Here is a 20,451-nt window from a genome sequence, read left to right as displayed (position 1 = left end):
TGAAGTCTGTTGTATGTTAGCTTTAGAGGTGGGAAGGACTTAAAAGTGGCCTGCAAATATAATATAAATGTTGTTTATTCCAGCAGCAGTGTTCCAGCAGCAGTTAGGGCCCAATTCTGCAGTCCTCACAGAGGCAAAATTCTCACTTGCTTTGATAGGAGTTACTCACACTTAAGGGCTGCATGATTCAGCCCTGCTAAAAGAGGAAACTCAGCACAAACAGATAAAAGTCTCCTTCTTATTCCTTTTCTGGCTTCCAAAGAACAGGTGCATCACTTGTTCTCTTTCCCCTGCAAAACTGCCCAAGCATGCACCAGGCTTTGCCATCAAGGGCATCAGGCGGCCCTGATGAAATACAGAGCCAGAATAATGGAGCTCAGCTGTAAGACCCTGTACCGTTCTGACTGGTTTTTAATCCTCTCTGCATTCCAATGGTTTAGGATTCCAAACCATTCTACGGTGTGTTTTCAGAAACATTTGGCTCCTCTCTAAATCACAATGAAGCTCTAAAAATGGCAATTAATTTACCTTCCTCTTACCAGAACTTGGCTTTCCAACAGGGACCTTGCCAAGAGGAAGACAAAAAAACCAGAAGAAAATAAGTCCCTTTAATGTATTTTTCCCCATACATACATATTTAAGATGGAGGAGAAAAAAAATGGAGCAGCTCCCTCCCTTCGCATCTGCCCCACCCCCATTTTACCTAGAAACTGAGTTTTTATTGCTAACCAAGTAGGAACTGCAGAATGCCATTTAAAGTAGGGGGCATTGATATCCCCCCACATTTGAACCTTCTCTTTCCCTCTCAGGCATCCCCCCTTCCCCACCAGCAGCCTGACCCTCCTGGCCTATTAAACCCTACACCCACCCCCTATAAATGTGAGTGAGTGGCACTGCTACACCTGTACTTGAACAGGGTCACAGCACCACTCAGGTCTGGCCCAAAGCCCCTCCATCGTGACACAAGTCTTTGCAGGATTGGGGCCTTTCTTTGCATTTGCTGATTTGCACATTTAACTATGCAACAGTGTTTTTAATGGAAAAGCTTGTGCCTAACATCGTCTATACGTAACACTGAAAGCCAACCCTAATAAGAACCAATGGATTGGGTGCAGCTCCTTCCTGACCTGTTATTTGGGGAACAGTGCTTCTCTTGCAAAACTTGCTACAGGTAACAAATATTAGGTAAAGTCTCAAGGAACCATCCAAAACCTTCACAAAGGTAAAGTTTCATATTCAGATTTTGGTTTTGTTAAGAATTTTGGATACAGGAATAAATTTCAGCTATCATGAAGACTCGGGGGTAGTATTATCGCTATTGTGAACACCTGTACAGCCTTCATGTACACAGCATGGCTTAGATCTGAGCTGCTCAATCTTTCCCCAGATGGGGCTCTTAAAAGAAAATCTGCCTCGTGGTCTTTCACCCACGAGGCAGAGTGATCAGGTCTGCAGGATGCAAGCCTGGGACGCAGCTTCAAATCCCTGCTCTACCTGTGTAATCGTGGGAAGTCACTTGGTCTCTCTGTGCGTCAGTTCCCCATCCCTACAATGGGGACAGCAGCCCCCGCCAGCTCCCCGGAGTGTGCTGAGGAGCAAGGCACTGGGAGTCTGCGTGGCGCTCGGGCACTCTGCTGATGGGGGCCCCAAGGTGCCAGGATGGGCAGCTCCCTTCGCAATGGCACCAGCTCCCTGCGGGGGCCCTCGGGGACAAGCGGCGGGGTGGGGCTGTTTTAATGCCACATCTCTGCCGCCGGGGCCGCGGCGCCCTGCGGCAGCCGGCCACGCACAGCAGCCCCCTGCAGAGCCGCCGGGCAGCGCGGGGCCTGGGCCCTGCTCGCGGCGCAGCCAGGCGGCGAGTCCCAGGAACCTGCGTCCCTCGCGGCTCCCTCCTGCCCGGGCCCTTCCCACGATCGGGCTCCCGCATCCCGCCCGGGGCAGGTGGGGACAGGGCGCGGAGCCCCAGCCACCCAGCGAGCGGCGCTCCCGGGCACCAGGGGCGCATCTCCGGGCTGAGGCGACGGCGCCCGGCCCGGCCCAGCGGGACCCGCCCCCTCTGCCGGGAAGCAGCCGGGACCCCACGCCCCCTCGCCGGCAGGTACCTGCTGAGGCGCCTCCGCTCCCCCCTGTCCGCCCAGGTCCCCGCGCTGCCCCCGCCGCTCTCGGCAGCCTTGGGCCCCGCCCGCCGCTGCGGAGCCATCGCGCTGCGGACGTTGTCGCTACCCGGAGCCCCGCACTAACGGCCGGCACGGGGAGACCGGAGCGATGCGCTCAAGCAGCCACTGCTGAGGCTGGCGGACAGGGCAGAGCAATCCATACCAGAGACAGGAAGCAGTTCAGGCTAGAGCAATCCATGCCGGAGTGATCGGGCAGGTAAGAAAAGGCAAGTAGATAGGAGCAGTCCGTGTCAGAGCGATGAGCGAAACAGGCCTAAGCGATCTATACCAGAATGACAGAGCAGGAGATATGAAAATTGATTAAGAGACAGGCCAATGCAATCTATATCAGAGTGAAAGAGCATAGGCATGGTTAGAAGCACGCCATCCCAGAATAATAGCCTGTGAAGGGGCAGGCCAGACTAATCCATGTCAGAGACGCTTGGAAAGTAGCCAGGAGAAAGGCCAAAGAAATCTATTACCGAATGACGGCCGGCAGGGAAATGGGTGGCAGGACAGACAAGAGCAATCCATGCCAGAGGCCGGAGCCCTGGAACTGTCTTGCTGCTGCGGGGTCTGAGTGGGGTCGGGAAGGGCGTTAACCCTCGCGGTGCCGGGCGGGCTCTGGACTAGGGGCGGGCGCGAAACCACGGCCAACCCCAGCGCCCACGAATCGTGAGTTGGATCCAAACCCGCCAGACTTGCTCTGGCGGGGGGGGGAGTGGGGCTCCCCAGCCACCCCAGTGTGTGGGGGGGGGCGGGGTCTGCAACTGCCCCGGCCACCCCCAGTGTGTGTGTTCTGGGGGTTGTGTGTGTGTGGTGGGGGGGCTGCAACTGACCCAGCCACCCCAGTGTGGTGGGGAGCCTGCAATTGCCATGGCCACCTTAGTGCGTGGGGGGGTGGAGGCGCTGCAACTGCCCTGGCCACCCCCAGTGTGTGTTTGTGATGAGGGGCTGCAACTGCCACGACCACCCCCAGTGTGTATGAGGTGGGCAGGGCCCCGCAGAGGGGTGGACAAGTGGGGCAATTTGCCCCAGGCCCTGCAGGGGCCCCCATGAGAATATAGCATTCTGTAGTATTGCAACTTTTTTTTATGGAAGGGGCCCCCAATATTGCTTTGCCTCAGGCCCCCTGGATCCTCTGGGCAGCCCTGGAGGTGGGGAAGGAGTTGCAACTGTCCCAGCCACCCCCAGTGTGTGTATGGGGTGGGGTGGGGAAGGGGGCTCCAACTGCCCTGGCCACCCCTAGTGTGTGGTGGAGGGAGGCTGCAACAGCCATGCCCAGCTCCATGGGTGGGACCACCTACATCTGCCCATCCCTTGCCCTGCAACCAGTTCTTTCCCCCCAGCTCCCCATCACGTCTCCCCCCACCCCATCTCTGCTCCTCCTGCAGCTCCTGGGATCTTCACCACCACCACCCCACCAGGCCAAGGCGGGAGACAGCACAATCCATTCTCCCCTCAGCTCTGAGGGTTCTTCCCCTCCCCTTCCAAGGCTGGGTGCTGCATCAAGGGGGAGCAAAGGTGTTGTTTTATCCCTGCTGCTCACAGGAGGGCTGGGGGAGCAGAGCCCTGATCTGCTCAGCTCTTCCTGTTCCTCTCCTCCTGTAAGAAACAGTGTCAGCGCCTGGGACTTCCTACAGACATTCTGATTGGCTGCTCTTCTTGAGGAGGGGGGTGAGTGGGACAGGCTACCAATCAGAGAGGGATTGCCCTGCCCCCACATAAGCAGGACTGAAATTTACAAGAGGGCTAGAGGTTGTAGCCAGGCCAGACGCACTCCCTGGCTCACCAGAGCTGGGGGTACTGGGTCTGAGATTCCAGCGGGCGCTGCCTGGCCAGTGCATCATTGCCAGGGATGGTGGCTTTGTAGGACAAGTTTTTCCTCAGTCGCCCTCAGCAAGGCCCGCACAGCCTCAGGGCCCCGCTTCATTACCCTCACTCAGCTCACTGCTCTCTATGGCAGGGACACAGGTGTGGCCTTAGGGGGGAGGGATAGCTCAGTGGTTTGAGCATTGCCCTGCTAAACCTAGCATTGTGAGTTCAATCCTTGAGGGGGCCATTTAGGGATCTGGGGCAAAAATCTGTCTGGGGATCAGTCCTGCTTTGAGCAGGGGGTTGGACTAAATGACCTCTTGAGGTCCCTTCCAACCCTGATATTCTATGAGTCTAATCACAAATCTGTCAGTGCTGCAGGAGATGGGGGAAGTCTTTCACTTTCCCAGCACTGGGCTTTCTCTGAGGAGCAAAGAGTTGTCAAACTGTTCTGTCACTAAATCAGCAGATGTGATTATGAACAGGCCCTGGGAGCCTGTGTGTGGCATAAGAAGGTGGTGTTTGATATTGTTAATCTAATACCCTGTGGCCTCATACCAATGTCCAGACTCTCGCTTGAGATAGATGGGTAGCCTGGAACACCAAGTGTTTTAGCTGCATCTTCTGTTCACTTACAACATGGAATCAGCCCTCTCTCACAGACATCCTCTCTGACTTTTAACTCTCAGTGTCGCCCTTTCCAAATTTCTCCATCTGTAGCACAGGGATAAGAATAACCCTTTTCTGCTTCCTCACAAAGGGGTAGAGAGGTTAAGTGGCTGCCTGTAAATCACATTCGGATCTTTGAGTAAAAGGTGCTACAGATGTGTAAAATTCACAACTCTCTCCATTGTGGAATTACAAGCCAGGAATCCCTTGTCCGGTTCTGCCCTCGCATGTGCCAGTCTCGTGGATATGATGTAGCTGGGAATAAAACTGGGCCTGCAATCTGTGTTTCAGCACCAATGGTTTAGCTTGTGTTTTTAGTACAGTACCTTCTTATAAATGCAGCTCTTCCCCCAGTTAAGAAAATTGGGCTAAATCTTGCTTACATGAGACTTCTATACTTAAGACCCATATTTAATTGTGGGGGGAAATGCTCCAAGTAATAAGTTTTGCTGCTCTCTTCAAGGTCAAATATTGGGTTTTGCTGAAGACTGTTGCCATGCTAAGAAGATGGAAGAAAACAAAATGACGGTCTCCTCACCATTTGGGCTGCACTTAGTGCACTTGGATCTCAAAGGTGCTCCACCAAAGGTCTCCTACCTGGCTGAGGTAACACACTTATTGCATGCAAGTGGGGTTGTTGAATCATCTCTGAAATGATTCCAGTCCTCAGCTAGAGGTCACACTGGGAATATAATGCAAGAGAGCATGTAGTGGTCCATATGGCTTTGATTGGGGAGAGCAAAAAATTTGGTTTATCCAGAGGCCAGAATGTCTCAATAGAACTTATTTAGGGTGCTTACTGTAAACTGCAGTAACCTCAGTCCTTTCCTAGAAGGAAATAATGATTTAGGACTTCCACTTGTTGCAGATTAAGCTTTCATTCCAGCCTCCTTCACCAGCACTCAATCCACCACACACAATAACTGTAATGCTTTGCAGCTGCATAAGGAATTCAGATTCTAGTTAAGGAAAACCTTAAGCAGAGTCCTCTGTCCAAGTAAAGCATCTGATTGTGGTTGTATCTGTTCACATTTGAGCCAACCAGCTCTGGGCTTCTTGATATCTTGGGTCCTGATTTCACTGTGAATGAAATACTCCACATTGGTGCCAGAGAGACTGCCAAAGAAAAGTTAAGATTCCTCCTCACATCCTGCTGCCTTTGTTACCTTGGGAATTATGCAGGCCAGGACTTGTAAGACATGTGCTTGTTAGTTTTGAACATGGATATCGTTATTACAAGCCAGACACAGATCTGCAGTGGTTTCTTTCTTTTGCAGATCTTTCCTTTATTTCGTACCCTTGGTGCCAATGGCCTTCTCATTGAGTATGAGGACATGTTTCCTTATGAGGGAGAGCTGAAGCCACTCAGAGCAGAGCATGCTTACAGGTATTGCAGTCAAATGAATCTTTCAAGGGTTGTCAGGTGGCCTTCTCATACTGCTATGGAGGAGGCTACAGACTGAGTCCTGGTCTCTGACGCTTGGACTGACCATCTGGAGCAGCTGTAGAAGCTCCTGGGGGTGGAAGGGGAGCATCACATGCCATTCTTAAGAGTCCAGAGGAATCACTGGTGAAACTGCTACTGATGGTTTCCAAAGGGAGTGTCATACAGTCCATGCATGGAAGGATGGTAGCTGCATTTTAGGGGGCATAAGGAAAGTGAAAGTGCATTATGAACGAGATGAAGATGCAACAGTAAGCCTCCCCTCAGTCCTGGAGCCAGGGGGGAATGGAGCAGAACATGTCCCGCTGGTGACTGTGTACACCTCTACCCCGATATAACGCAGTCCTCAGGAGGCAAAAATCCTTATCGTGTTATAGGTGAAACCCCGTTATATCGGGGTAGCGGCAGCAGGGCTCCAGCGGTGATTTAAAGAGCCTAGGGCTCCAGCTGCGGGGAGCCCCGGGCCCTTTAAATCGCCACCTGAGCCCCGCTGCCGGAGCCCCGGGGGTAGCAGTGGCAGGGCTCCAGCGGTGATTTAAAGGGCCTGGGGCTCCCCGGAGCCCCGGGCCCTTTAAAGCACTGCTGGAGCCCCAGAGTTACCGTGCTGTATGTGAACCCGTGTTATATCGGGTCGCGTTATATCGGGGTAGAGGTGTATTTGCTGTTTCCCATTTGTGTCTGTCAGGAACACAGCTTTGGCATTTTCCTTGTTAAATTTTTCTGCATGTAAAATCAGCCCTTCACCTTAAATCTGGTCCACAGTCTTGGGATCTTCTCTGTTGGGCCAAGTCAGGATTTGGCTGGGACTGCTGTCGGGAAAACTCAAGGAAGTAGTGCAGGCGATTCAGTAGATGAGACAGTTCTGTCCAATACAGTGCTGAGCTGAGGTGTGGTCTAATGTACTGAACACGGAGCTGGGAGTCGGGAACTCTTGAGGTTCAATCCTACCTTTACCATTACCACCCTCTGTGGCCCTGGGAAAATCACTTAACCGCTGTGTTGAGTGTCCCCAAGGGAATAATGATACTTACCTATCTGCCTTCTGGGGTGTTGTGAGATTAGTTACTGTAATGGCTGTACAACACTCTGAAAAGCATACAGAGCTATATCTGAGTGCCAAGTACTTGTACTGGACTGACAGCACAGCATGGTATGAAGCAGCTGCCAAAGATGCCAGCTTTTAGACTAGAAATAAAAGCAGGATCCTGACCACACATGGTCACTAAGGATCCCAGGATAATTTTCACAGGTATAGGTAATATTAGCCCTAGTATCCAGGCCAAATGCCAACGGAGGTGTTTCTGTTCTGCTCCATAAATACCCCTGCATTCCAGTTGCATAAGGTAAATGCTTCCCTTCCAGTTGTGTTAGTGTTACTGTCCAATGTTAACTCTATGAAGCCTTTACCTGTGATTTCTGTCTATACAGTGAATTGCAGTCTGTACAGTCAGTAAAGCCTGTGAAGAGCTTTGGGATAAAAGGTGCCTTATACATACTAGAACATCATCCTTCTGAAATTGACATGGTCCTGGCTTTTGTTAACTCTAAAAACCCTGTCCCGGGATCCTGGTGTAAATAACCCAAGTGCGTGTACTCTCACTCTCTCTTGCTTTCTTTCTCTCTCTTTTCCTAGTGCCTCAGAGATTAAAGAGATTTTATATTTGGCAAAATTGCATGAGTTAGAAGTTATCCCTCTGGTGCAGACCTTTGGACACATGGAAGTAAGTGCATGTCTGGATGTTGTGTAGGTTAGAGAGTTCTGGAAAGCAGGGAGTAGGCCGTGGGTCATTGACGTTTCTAGTGTTTAGCATTTGGGGGATAATATTACACTGCACTTTTAACAGCACCTTCCATCCAGCAATCCAGAGCACCCCAATGACACTAGTGAATTCATTCTTTCAACCTCTCCAGTGAGACAGGGAGTTCTCTTATCGCAGTTTTTATGTGGGAAAGCTGAGGTACAGAGGGGGGATGTGACTTCACAGCGGACATAAGTGGCAGCGCCAAGAATAGAACCCAGATCTCCCATTCCCAGGCTTTAACAACAAGATGATTTTTTCCTCCCTAGTAGATAAACTGACAGAATTTTTCTGTTGTAGAATTCCACCCCCCAGCCCAATCAGCCTTCCACACCACCTGCCTTGCCACCCCAGTCAGCACTTCCCTCCCTGCTGTAGGTTTTAGGCACCACAGACAATGCAGTTGTAACCTCCTGAGTTATCCATGTTACCCCCGTATACATATGTTGGTTATAGCAGTGAGATGAGTGTGATGGAGTGCGTGGCTCCCTCTGATCTGGGAGAGCAGCCACTGCTCAGTGGTGTCTGGGCTAAGATGCTCTGTGGAAGGATGGGAGCAGCAGAATGTGTCCTGCCTCTGCTGTGCCTGGCTCTGGCTTGTCCTCTGCCTCTGTCATTCTCCTGAGCATAGCAAAGTTTCCAAAATTGTAACAGTAGCATCCATTGGACCCCAAAGTGACATGAGACAGCACCATAGATGTGTCGATCTTGCAGTCATTTTGTGGTTCGTCTGTACATCTCGTCTCTTTTGTAGTTTGTCCTAAAACACCAAGAGTTTTCTCACCTCCGGGAGGTGGAGATGTTTCCAAACGCCCTCAATCCACACAAAGAGGAATCCCTGATGCTGGTCAGTGCAATGATTGATCAGGTGGTGGCGCTGCACGATGGCTTACGATGGTTTCACATAGGCTCTGATGAGGTATGATTCTCCTTAATGACAGAGGATAATAACGTTAATTACCTACCGTCCTCACGGCGCGGGATCGATGTCCGCGGCTCCCCATGTCGACTCCGCTACCACCATTCGGGTTGGTGGAGTTCCGGAGTCGACAGGAGCTCATTCGGGGATCGATATATCGCGTCTAGATGAGACGCGATATATCGATCCCCGAGAAATCGATTGCTACCCGCCAATACGGTGGGTAGTGAAGACGTAGCCAGAGTTTCTCTCAAGTGCTGAGGGACAAAGCAAGGGTTGACGCAGAAATCTTTTTGTGTCTGGGTGGACCAGGGACCCCGTGAATTTAGTGATGGATGCTGAGGACATGTCTGAGTGGAATTCCCTTTTCAGGCAAGGGAACCAGCAAGATTCCAGGTCTGAGAAGCTAAATCTAAAAGTCATTTTTAATTCTTAATATCTCTGATTGCAACAGAAGCAGTTTATTTTCTTTACTAGGTTGATCAAAAGTAAAGTATTAGCTCCAGAAAAGTGCTTCTAGCTCAGCACTTGGCTTGAATAACCCTGGCTTAAAGGGCTTCACTTGGGATCAGATTTCAAACCCGAGGTCCTGTTGGTTATGTTCAACTATATATTAGCCCCATTGTCCTGGCCAAATTCCTTCTTCTTAGTTAGGCTCTTTGGGGCAGGGACCGTCTTTTTTTCTGTGTTTTTACAGCACCTAGCGCTATGGGGTCCTGGGCCATGACTCCTATCTGCTTCTGCAATACAAATAATAAATAATGCAACATAGGTTCTGCTGACAAAAATGCTCCTGCAGTTTCTGTTGGGTGACATAGTCCTCTCTTCCTGCTGATATGTGCTGCACTTCACTGGTGTGCTAAGTGATTTCTGTCTGCAAAGTGGTTTGGTATGATACGGTCATATTAAAGTCCCAAAAATCAAAGCCATATCCCCTCACTATACCACTTTGTAGAAGTAGTGCCAGGTACATTGGTTAGGATTAAGGATTCTCATAATGAGAACATCCACAGTCACATGAATGGATATATAAAGAGCATTAGGCTGAGGCACTTTTGTTCATTAACCATCTTGGAAATGCCGACCTAGTTTTCCAGGATCATAATCTCTCCCTCACCCCTCTCCAAGCCCATTGATATCTACACATGATTTTCAGTGCCTTAACCTTGTTTCTAGCTGTGATGAGTTTGATGGAGAGCACCCAGGTAATTCTACAGGCAATTGGATGGCAGATGTACAGAGTCACCCTAAGGCAGGGAGCCCAACCCATAGGAACCTTAACCCTTGCCCCAAGTACCCCACCCAGAGGAACTCTAACCCTAGAGTAAGGAGTCTTATCCATAAGAACCCTAACCCTAGCTCCAAGTACCCTTACCACAGGAACTCTAACCCTAGGGTGCAGAGCCACATTCCAACATGCATGTCACTGTGTGATTTGAAAACAGGTGTGATGGCTCTTAGGTAAGCTGACAGGATTGTTCAGGCTCCTGGAGGAGTTATACTTCAAGGTTCTGCCCAGTCTTTCCAGGAGGTGGTTATTCTAACTTGCAGAGTCATTGAAAATGTTTTCTTTAAGTAGTTGAATTCATTAGGATATTTAACCCCTTCATTTCTGTGCAGACTTTCAGCCACCACAGCACACGGGTCATCAGAAGCCTGTAAAGGCCTCCCTGGGCTGTTGGAGCCCCACACGAAAGCTACTGAGACTGGAGTGCTCACCAGCTGTGGGATGGGATTTAAACAGAATTATAGGTCAACATCTTACCAACGTGTGGATGCTCTGTGCTTGCTGCCTGCTACAGGCTCAGGGAGGCTTCGACAGGGAGATTTCTTGGGAAACTCTGAGCTCGTGTCTTCCTTTTGAATAGATGGGGAATCCATCCTTCCCTACCCTTTTCTCTTCTCTTTGATCAGCCAAAGGGAGAATAAGAGGAGACAGGGATGAAGGAGGAGACATATTAAAAGAGCCTCTATGATAAAGCAGTGTCTTTTGGTTGGTGCCCCCAGGTCTACTATCTCGGTGAAGGGGAGGAGTCAAAGCAATGGCTGCAGAAAGAAGAGAACAGCATAGAGAAGCTGTGTCTGTCCCACATGAAAGCTGTTGCAAGTTGCATGGTCTCGTCTCATCCGGAGGTGAAGCCCATTGTGTGGGATGATATGCTCAGGGGAGTGAGTGAGGAAACACTGACAGGTATGTGAGCTGGGCAGGACACCTCTCATAACAACTCTATATACCCACTTTTGAAACAGACTCTACCGGGCAACTCGTCATTCAGTTGTGACAATTAGGAAGAGGTAAGAAGTGATTTCACAAAGAGCTAAGGAGAGGAGAGGGATTGCCCAGTAGTTAGAGCCCTAGCCTAGGACTCAGGAGCCCTGGTGTCAATTCCCTGCTTTGCTGCAGATTTCCTAAGTGACTTTGGGCAAGTCACATAGCCTGTGACTCAGTTTCCCCTCTATAAAATGGGGATAATAGCACTGCCCTACCTCACAGGCCAGTCCTGAGGATAAATACATTACAAATAGTGAGGTGCTCAGATACTGTGGTAACAAGGGCCATATAAGTACCTAACATAGATCAAGATGCCATGTGTGGGTCTTTGTCTTCTCTCTCTGACCATTTAAAAAAAATCTCATGTAGCTTTTCATAAAGACAGAGGTTTGAATCAGTGTCCTTAGCCTCAACTTCCACACACGCCTGGGCAGTGTTTTGTGCACCAGTTAGTAGTTGCTCTCCACAGAAGTGCCTGCATGCCCATGGTGCAGACTAACGGAGCGAAGCCATGACCGGGTGTCTTTGACATTGCCGTTTATCGCTGTGGATATGACAGCGATGTCCAGAACTGAACTGTGGGATTGCTCAGTGGCCTCGTTCACATTAGCCTTTTTCCAACTATTGCTAAACTTGGTGCAGTCCTGGTATAAATAGAGAGCCAGCCAGCCAGCAGCATTGTCACCACGCTAGCATGAAGACCTGCTCTGAACAGTTTAAAATGGGGTTTGGGTTAAACACTGAATTTTTGCAATGTTTACTGATGCTTGGCAGCAGCTTCTGCATGGCCAGGTATTCTTCAGTGTTTAAATCCAAGTGAATTACAAAGTAACTTGGGACCAAACCTGCACCTTTGTACATATAGAATTTGCACTGACGTTGGAGGAAGTTTGACATGTGCAAAGAATACAGGATCAACCCTTTGCAGGATCCTTTGTTCCTGCAACCACATGCACTGGTAAGCCCAGGAGACTGATAATGAGACTGGCTAGAGATGAAGGACTCTTAGGTTATGTCTACTCTACCACCTATCTCAGCAAAACTTATGTCACTCTGGGGTGTGAATATTCCACCCCCCTGAGCAACATGAATTACACCAACAGAAGCATTTGTCGATGGGAGAGCTTTTCCTGCCGACAAAGCTTATGCCACTTGTGGAGTTGGCTCTCTCCTGTCGGCATAGAGCATCTTCACGAGACGTGCTGCAGCGGCGCAGCTGTACCAATACTTCAATTGATATGGCCTTAGTCTGGCCAACAGACAGGTGTCCATCCTATGTCTCTTTGTTGACAGTCTCAGGAAAGAATCTAAGGACTGAATGGAGCCTGAACTGCCTCTCACCTTGGAAGAGTCCTCTCTAAACCAGAGTTTGCAGGGAGAGGCCAGGAGAGACTTCCGCTCTGGAGCTGCCTGTGTTCTTGTCTGTTCTGTAGGTAGAGAACATCTACATCCAAGGCTGACAAACCCATCCCGTGGGGTTTGATGCAGGGCTGATTACTGCAGCATTAACACACAAGCAGCTTTAACTGACCATTTTGCATCACTTAAAATAAATTCTGCTCCTTCTAGAGTCCGGGGTAGCTCAGCTGATGGAGCCAATGATTTGGGACTATGCAGCGGATCTTGACGAGGATGACAAAGGTTTGTACTGTTGGTTCTGAACTACTCGGAGCATGCAAAGTGCTCAGTTAACTTAAAAATGGCCAGTTTCTAATTCTTACATCACATGGTCCCCAGACACCAGAAGCTTTTGCTGTATTAAATAAACCTTCTCCTACTAACTAATATTAATATTAATTTATATTAATTGTAACAATCTCTGTAAGTGATGGAGACAACTATGCAGATCTTGCTAGAATCTGTGCACGCTGATTTATTGCTCCTGGGAAGGTTTTCAAGGGGAGTATGGCCCCTTTCTTTCTAGCAGAATATATGGGAAGATGATCCTACCCTCCCCTTCTGTTAAACTGAATATAGACTTTAGGCATGTCACTTCTTTAAAAAACACCTTATATTTGTCATCAAGAATCTCTCACCATTTTACACTGTCAAAATGAAGTTGTAAGCAAACCCCTTTGCTCTGACTTCATGGCATTGTACCTGTTCCATCTAACTTTATTTTTCTCTCTCCACTCCTGTTGTGAAGGATTTTCATCTGTTAAGATCAAGATTTTCACACCTACCTGTCATCTTGTTTTTATTGGCCTGGGCACTCAGCATAGTCAATAAGGGGTTTCATTTGAAAACGTCCTTAGCGTTGGCTTAACTCTGCTTCTGTTGAAGGTTAATGAGCATTCTTCAGTGAGTCCAGTTAGGCCAACAGTGAGCACTTCTGAAAATCCCACCCTAAAGGCCTCATACAAGTTCCATGGAAGTCAGAGAAAAGGCTCGTGTTTGATTCCCATGGGAGTTGGATCAAGCCTTAAAGATTTTGTATTCAAATGCTTAGGGTATGTCTATACTGCTGGAGCTGCCATTGTAGTGTAGACACTTTCTACAGTGATGGAAGAAATGTTTCCATTGCTGTAGTAAATCCACCACCTCAAGAGGTGGTAGCTAGGTTGATGGAAGAATTCTTCTATTGACCTGGCTGCGTCTATGTTTTTACAGCCCAGAGAAATGTAGCTTGATCGATCTCTGTTTTAGGTGTAGACCAGGACTTAGGTGCTACAGTAACTAACAGTTGTTTGGTGTTCCATAGATTCAGGTATACACCCAGCTTTCTTAGCACTCTAGAGATGAAACTTAAATCTCCCAAGTGTTTGAATTCATTGGGTCTGATTTTCTTCTGATCTGCACCAGTGTAAATCTTTGGGGGCAGTAACTTCTGATTTACCCCAGAGTGAAAGAAGAAATTGGCCCTGTGTGGACTCTGCTGTAACAGCAGGGTATTCCAGATGCCCAATTCTGCAGTCCTTACTCAAGTGAGTAACAATTGGCCATGCGAGGAGTCCTCACATGAGTGAGGTTTTCAGAATCAGATCCTGAATGAAGTACCTTGAGAATATGGGCCTGATCTTGTAGACAGCAAGACTCTCACTAAAAGCCGGTAGGGGACATTTGCCTGCAAATGGACTTTGGCTTCAGAGCCTGCATCCAGAATAGCCTTTGGTTAAAAAAATGGACTGTGTGTCTCAATGAGTGAAAGTGTGACACGCTTATGGCCCCTTCCAGCTCGAACCCAGAGCTGTGTATCTTTTGCAGAAGAGTTCAGGATCCAGAATTCCTCTGAACAGGAGTAATGCAGCTAAAACTGAGCGCCTTGTGCTGTACATGTCCCTTTGGTCTTATATTTCAGTGCTTCTCATTGAAAAGTACCGCAAGTGTGGCTTCCCCAAGCTGTGGTTTGCTAGTGCCTTTAAAGGAGCCACTGGGGCAAATCAGTCTCTAACTCTGATTGGACACCACCTAAAAAACCATCTCCAGTGGCTGAAAGTGGCAAACAGCACCCCTGCTGATATGCTCCAAGGCATCGCCCTGACTGGCTGGCAAAGGTAAGGGCTGTTCTTTAAGCAGTTCCATGGAATGTATGCAAACAAATTCCCACCAAACAATATCAAGATAGGCATAAAGGGGCCCAGGATCCACAGGGACCAGAGAGTGCTGCAGGGAACTCGGGAATACTGCAGTGCCTCCTGTTGCTCACTTATAGCCCCTCCCCAAGTAACTGAGTATTGTTGGTGGGTCTCAAAAGGTTCCTTCCAGTCCTCTGGCCCAGGAGCATTAAGGCCATGGAGCGTGGAGGGGAAAACTGAAGGCTCTTCAGGTCTAAATCCGACAACGATTAATATTTGCTCTACCTGGGAGTAAAAAACTCAGTTAACTCAACTACATTCTTAATGAGGGAGCTTGTGTTTTGTAGCACACTGGGTTAATCAGTAGAAATGACTCTTGTTGGAGACACATCCAATAGTTAAGTCTTAAGGCAAAATGAAGATTGGAATTTCAGCCTTTTTAAATGCTGCTTTGTGCCACCTTGAATTGGGTTTTATTTCACTCTTCTTTTGGGTGGGAGGTGGGGGGGACGTATTGAATACACATTTATTACAGATTATTTTCTGCAGGTGCATGGAGACCACTTTACTCATCCTATGCTAATATTTAACATTGATAGGACTAATCCATATACCAACTAACTTGTCTGAAGACAATGATTATTTAAACAAACCATACCACAGGATGCCCTTGAAATTGTTTGCACTCTAACTCAGATAGCACAAGTTATTGTTATCCTTCATGGGATGAAAATATGAATGTAGCTTGATCTCCCAGTCCAGTTAAACCCTTGAAAATGGGGGCTACCCCATAGAAATGTGGCCAGACGCTTAGTTTCTCCTTCCAATGCTGCTCTAGTTAATACCCAAGTCCAGAGATGGAGTAGTTAAAAGAATAAACTATTGTAATGATGGTTTCAAATACCACAAAGCTGCGTGAGGAAATAATTGTAAGTATTAGAAGGAGAAAAGCGTTTCATGGGACAGAGGTATAATCTAAGACAGGGGTAGGCAACCTATGGCACGCATGCCGAAGGTGGCACGCAAGCTGATTTTAAGTGGCACTCACACTGCCTGGGTCCTAGCCACTGGTCCAGGGGGCTCTGCATTTTAATTTAATTTTAAATGAAGCTTCTTAAACATTTTAAAAACCTTATTTACTTTACATACAACAATAGTTTAGTTATATATTATAGACTTATAGAAAGAGACCTTCTAAAAATGTTAAAATGTATTACTGGCACGCGAAACCTTAAATTAGAGTGAATAAATGAAGACTCAGCACACCATTTCTGAAAGGTTGCCTACCCCTGATCTAAGATAAGGCCAGAACTCCTGAGTTCTAATTCAGGCTTTGACCCTGATTTTCCTTGGGCAAATTACTTAATCTGTTTCTCAGTTTCCTCATCAGTAACAGAGGTATAATTATCCCTTTTTATCTCGGAGTGGGAGTTAGGATGTGCTTTATCCTGAGAGATGGACTAATGTTTGTAAAACACTTCAAGACTGTTGGATGAAATGCTAACATTTAGCACAGTTATAACACCTATTTACAGCAAAGCATTGACTGAATGGACATTTATTTATTTCAGGTATGACCATTTCTCTGTCTTATGTGAGCTTCTTCCAGTGGGAATCCCATCACTAGCTGTGTGTCTACAGGCACTACAGAATGGTACACACTGCCTATATCTTCTATCAGAGCTAATACCTATTCCAAAGGAAAGTTAACTGTGACTAAAGTTCTGCAAGATCAAACCACCTCTTAAATGTAACAGGCATGTCTGTGATCATGAACATTGTTAGATTATAAACAATGTGTTTCTGATCTAATTTCATACTCTTTATAGGCACACAGGCATGACTATGGTAATAGCAACTGCTGTGGTTTCCACCCATTGTGTGGGTCCATTAATTTAATAAAGAACCTTATTATACTAATCCTCTTGTGTTTTTGAGTAGTGCATAAATTGACATTGATTTCCTTTCTCAAGTGTAATCTTTTTTAGCATTAGAAGCTATGAATTGCTTTTGAAACAAATCTGCTTAAACTGATTTTTGACTCATTGCTCATACAGAAATGAGACTAGTTACACATAGACCACATTTCAGTCTAAGGTCTTGTCTACACCCATGAATTGTTCTGCTTAAACTATACCAATGTGGATAAAGGAGGACAGCCCCCCTAAAATGGATGCAGCTATACCAGCATAAAGGTGCTTATAGCAGTATAGCTTATTCCCATATGGGAAGGGGCATAAGCTATACCAGTAGAAGGTATTTATACCTGTATAATGCATCCACACTAGCAACTGAATCGGTATAACCATTTCAGAAAAAAAAAGACCCTTAACCTAAATAGTTATACTGGTAGACTAGGCCTTAGCCTGTAGAATTCTGCAAGGGTCAGTTCTGTCTTCTGCATGTCTTCTTTTAGGGGCTAGGAAAGCCTCCTGAAACTTTTTTTAAAAAACTAAGACGATCTAAAAATATTAAGAGGGAAATGCAATGTAAAGAAAACTAGGCAGACAGGCCTGGGGTGGCAGTAGTAATTTCTCAATGGAGAATTAACACGCTGTACTGAAGTCTGTAGGGAGGATTTTCATAAGTACTCAGTTTTGGCCTAACCCTGCTTCTGCTTAAGTGAATGGGAGTTTTACCATTGACTTCAGTGGAAGCAGAGTTAAAATCCCTCCTTACTCGTATTATAGCTATTTGTATCCCCATTTTACCATTAGAGGCTTCACTTTTCCTCTGCTCCCCTCTTACTTTGACTGTCCTTTGCCCAGGTGGCTATTCTGAAAAGGTTAAAGAAAATGTGGAGAAACAGCTGGGGCTCTCAAGTCTGGAAATTGACACTTTCATGAGGTAAAGCCCCACTTGCTGGATTCAGATGCTTCCTGTTGTGTTGTGATGTAATTCTGGAGACTGACATATTCTCTTTGGACAGTGAAAGTTCAGGGACCTTTCCAGGGAGTGACATCTTCACACTTGTGACTCAGGTCTGCTTCTATTTGAAGCCCTCAGTAGATGAACTTCTTGAAAGAAACAGGTAAGAAAAAAATCAACTTGGTATTTTTGCTGTCTTCTCATAAGTGATTGGCCCATAATGTACATAAATGGTACAAGAAAACTTAAATTGACTTCTCTAAGGTGACTAATGTTCTTAGTTGTGAAGCTTAGTTGGTGGCTAAGGCGTTACATGACCCTCTGCTCTGAAATAGAGTGATACCAGCAGAGGATAACACATTTAGACCTGGATTCAGCAAATTGCCCAAACATTTGCTTAAGTCCATCCCTTTTTAATCACAGCACATGCTTAAATTCTTTGCTGAATCAGAGTTTTACTGCCATTGAAGACAAAATGTAATTTCTGAAAGTTCTAGTGAGAAAAAGATTAGTGTTCAAGTTATAAAGGCAAAATATTGTGCCTTAGGACACAAACTATAATTCTCAACCAAATTCAAAGGTGATGTGTAAAATGGCATAAATTAGACTCCCTTACACTAATTTAGACCGCATTAGATCCATTCTACAACTGTGCAAGGGTGTCTACATCAGTGTGAGGGAGATTCCAACTTAAACCACTTCTTAAATCACCTCAGTCTGGCCTGCAGCTGTCTGTCCCCATCAGTCACCGCTGTTTCAAGGAATATTCAGGCTGAGATGTATTTTCAGGTTTGTCACAGGCTGGTTCAGCCCCTACCACAGAAAGAGGAGGATCGTTCATCCTATAATGATGCATCATTTTCAGCCGGACGCACTAAGGTAACTCAACAGTCCACTTTGCAAGATATTGGAAATAAAGCTTGTGTTTAAAACATCATTCTGTGATTTCAAGCTTGAGCACCACTGTTTGGAAAAAGTCAACATTAAGCAACCTAGTTGTTATAAAACAATCGAACATGAAGCATATAGGTTTTGGGAAGACAGCTACTCAGAAAGGAAATGACTATGCAGTGGCAGGATCTGGAATAGAAGCCGATCCTCTGACTCCCAGTCCACTGCCAATGCAATTCATGGTCTTGTTTAGTATCAGTGTATATTTTTATCTATTTAAATTTTTACAGTTGTGGGAAATCAGCGGGGTGGTGGAGGTCAGACAATAATTATTTGACAGACATTGAGATTCAAATAATTAAAGCTTTATAAGCCAGCTGTTTTAGCAGAGCTGTAAATACATGCTTTTAGGCAGCATTCATTACAACACATTTTATACTCATTAAGGTGGGACTCACACAAAGTAAGGTTTTCAACCAGCATTCCTATCATCAATGGAAATTCTTTTTGGTTGGTTGGTGTGTGTATGTATGGTGAAATCAACATTTACCAACAAAAATCTAATCCTTCCAAAGTTAAAGCCTATTTTGTCAATTAATATGTTATGCTGATTTTTTAAGAGTTACTATGGCAGGGGGAGTTTAAGTTTCAAAAACTGCTTTAGTGACTTAAATCTCTACTAATTCAAGGTCAGGTTTCAAGTACAAAAAAAAAAAGGCACAGTTCCTCATTAACTTATACACCTTTGCACCATTTTTAAAACCACTGAATGAGTGAGATGCAGAAGTTAACTGCCCCCAAAATGTAAGGTACAGTCCTGCAGCTTTAAATCCATTGCAGTCCTGTAAAAGATATGTCCTTTCCTTCAGGAGAAGTGAAACTTTAAAGCTCCAGCACAGTGTGCTAGAATTTCATTTCTTCTCTCTGCAAAGGGTCACCTGGTGATCTCATCTCATCTCTTTTGTCATGACTTAATTGCAAATGTAGTTGGTGCAGTTGGCTAATAATTCTGGTGAAGAACATGAACTGTAGCATGCTCTGTTCACTTCTTCCTTTGGTTTCTGTTTAGTCTTCTAGCCAAGTGGAATGCTGTGATGCAAGAGCTTCAAGCAGCCCTTGAGAGAGTTTTCTACATGTGTACCCTAGAAGAGTGGATGGAGGAGAATGTCCATCCCAGCTTACACAAACTGCAGGAAGTAGTGGATGACCTAGATAAAGCAATACAAGCACAATCCTAGCTGCCCTCAGAAACTGCCAAACGTCTGATCTGAGACCCTGGCTGGTGCAAATTCATGAGTAACTGTATAGCCAGAGCTTAAACCACCCATGGAATAAAGTGGATGCAACTTCACTGAAGTTGAGTTGGACCATATCCACAGCAAGGAATTTGAAGCTAGAATGACGAAGTATGAAGATGTGGGGTTCTATCTTTACCTCCAACCAATGCCGAAACTCAGCCTCTGAAATCAGCTACAGCAATGTGCGTACTTGACCAGACTTACTCCTGTGTATAACAATGAAAGCAAGAATGAGGCCAAGCTTGGCTGTGTCCTTAGTAGTGAGAGTATAAGGAAAGGAGAAAGTGCATCAAGACAGATCTTGAATTTCAAAAATCTCTCTCTTTTAGGTAAAAGTGACCTGAAAAAGTAATGTGGCAAATTCCAGTTGCTCACCAGTATGAGCTGAATGCCCCCCAAGATTCTGCATACTTCTGCCTTGTTGTAGGTCTTTATCTCCTTCCATTATGGCCATCTGATTCTTGCTCAGAGGCACTGTTCCAGTACGCATCCTACTGCAGCATCATGACAAAACTTCAGTCAATCCATGGCTCTGGATACGTTCTGCTTGTGACATTCTAAAGTATAGAAAGGAATTTTAAAAAACAAAAAGCCTACATCCAGCTTTGAGCAGGTTCAGATCTGGAACTGAAGGTCACAATTTGACCTTTTAAAAAAAAAAAGTTATTCAAATACAGGTCTTAACTGGCTTTTTAGGAAAACAGGAGAAAGATTCCTTGAGGGCTGTGACATCACAGCAGGGTGTATGACGGGGCATCAAAGCAGGAGTCAGCTGGCTTCAGTGGACTTACAGGACTTGGAATGA

General features: G+C 46.4%; 2 protein-coding genes across 13 annotated transcripts in view; one reads left to right on the top strand and one right to left on the bottom strand.

The window, feature by feature from the left end:
• The window catches only part of OGFOD3 (2-oxoglutarate and iron dependent oxygenase domain containing 3), an 88,211-nt gene extending 85,894 nt beyond the window's left edge, over positions 1–2,317 (bottom strand). For 4 of the 5 annotated variants that reach the window (XM_039501044.1, XM_039501046.1, XM_039501047.1 and 1 more), the window contains exon 1: positions 2,103–2,221. In XM_039501044.1, coding sequence (XP_039356978.1) covers positions 2,103–2,200 — 98 coding nt within the window. In that variant the 5' untranslated portion in view covers positions 2,201–2,221. The other variant, XM_039501048.1, reaches the window with a different exon arrangement.
• Positions 929–20,213, top strand: HEXD (hexosaminidase D). Of its 8 annotated transcripts, XM_039501037.1 has the most exons (14): positions 2,445–2,831; positions 3,551–3,680; positions 5,104–5,246; positions 5,918–6,027; positions 7,718–7,805; positions 8,638–8,802; positions 10,810–10,993; positions 12,644–12,715; positions 14,373–14,568; positions 16,161–16,243; positions 17,358–17,436; positions 17,519–17,620; positions 18,247–18,336; positions 19,418–20,213. In XM_039501037.1, exons 3-14 carry the CDS (start codon positions 5,148–5,150, stop codon positions 19,584–19,586), a joined length of 1,437 nt encoding a protein of 478 aa, XP_039356971.1. In that variant the 5' UTR covers positions 2,445–2,831; positions 3,551–3,680; positions 5,104–5,147; the 3' UTR covers positions 19,587–20,213. The 8 variants fall into 8 exon arrangements, with proteins under 8 accessions (XP_039356974.1, XP_039356973.1, XP_039356970.1 ...); XM_039501040.1 differs by lacking the exons at positions 2,445–2,831; positions 3,551–3,680 and adding an exon at positions 929–1,171; XM_039501039.1 differs by lacking the exons at positions 2,445–2,831; positions 3,551–3,680 and adding an exon at positions 929–1,222.
• Positions 20,214–20,451: the final 238 nt, after the last annotated feature.

The sequence above is a fragment of the Mauremys reevesii genome, linkage group 15, assembly GCF_016161935.1.
Source record: "Mauremys reevesii isolate NIE-2019 linkage group 15, ASM1616193v1, whole genome shotgun sequence".
Lineage (NCBI taxonomy): Eukaryota > Metazoa > Chordata > Testudines > Geoemydidae > Mauremys > Mauremys reevesii.
The sequence above is the reverse complement of the archived record's forward strand: the minus strand, read 5'-3'. Positions and strand labels throughout refer to the sequence as shown.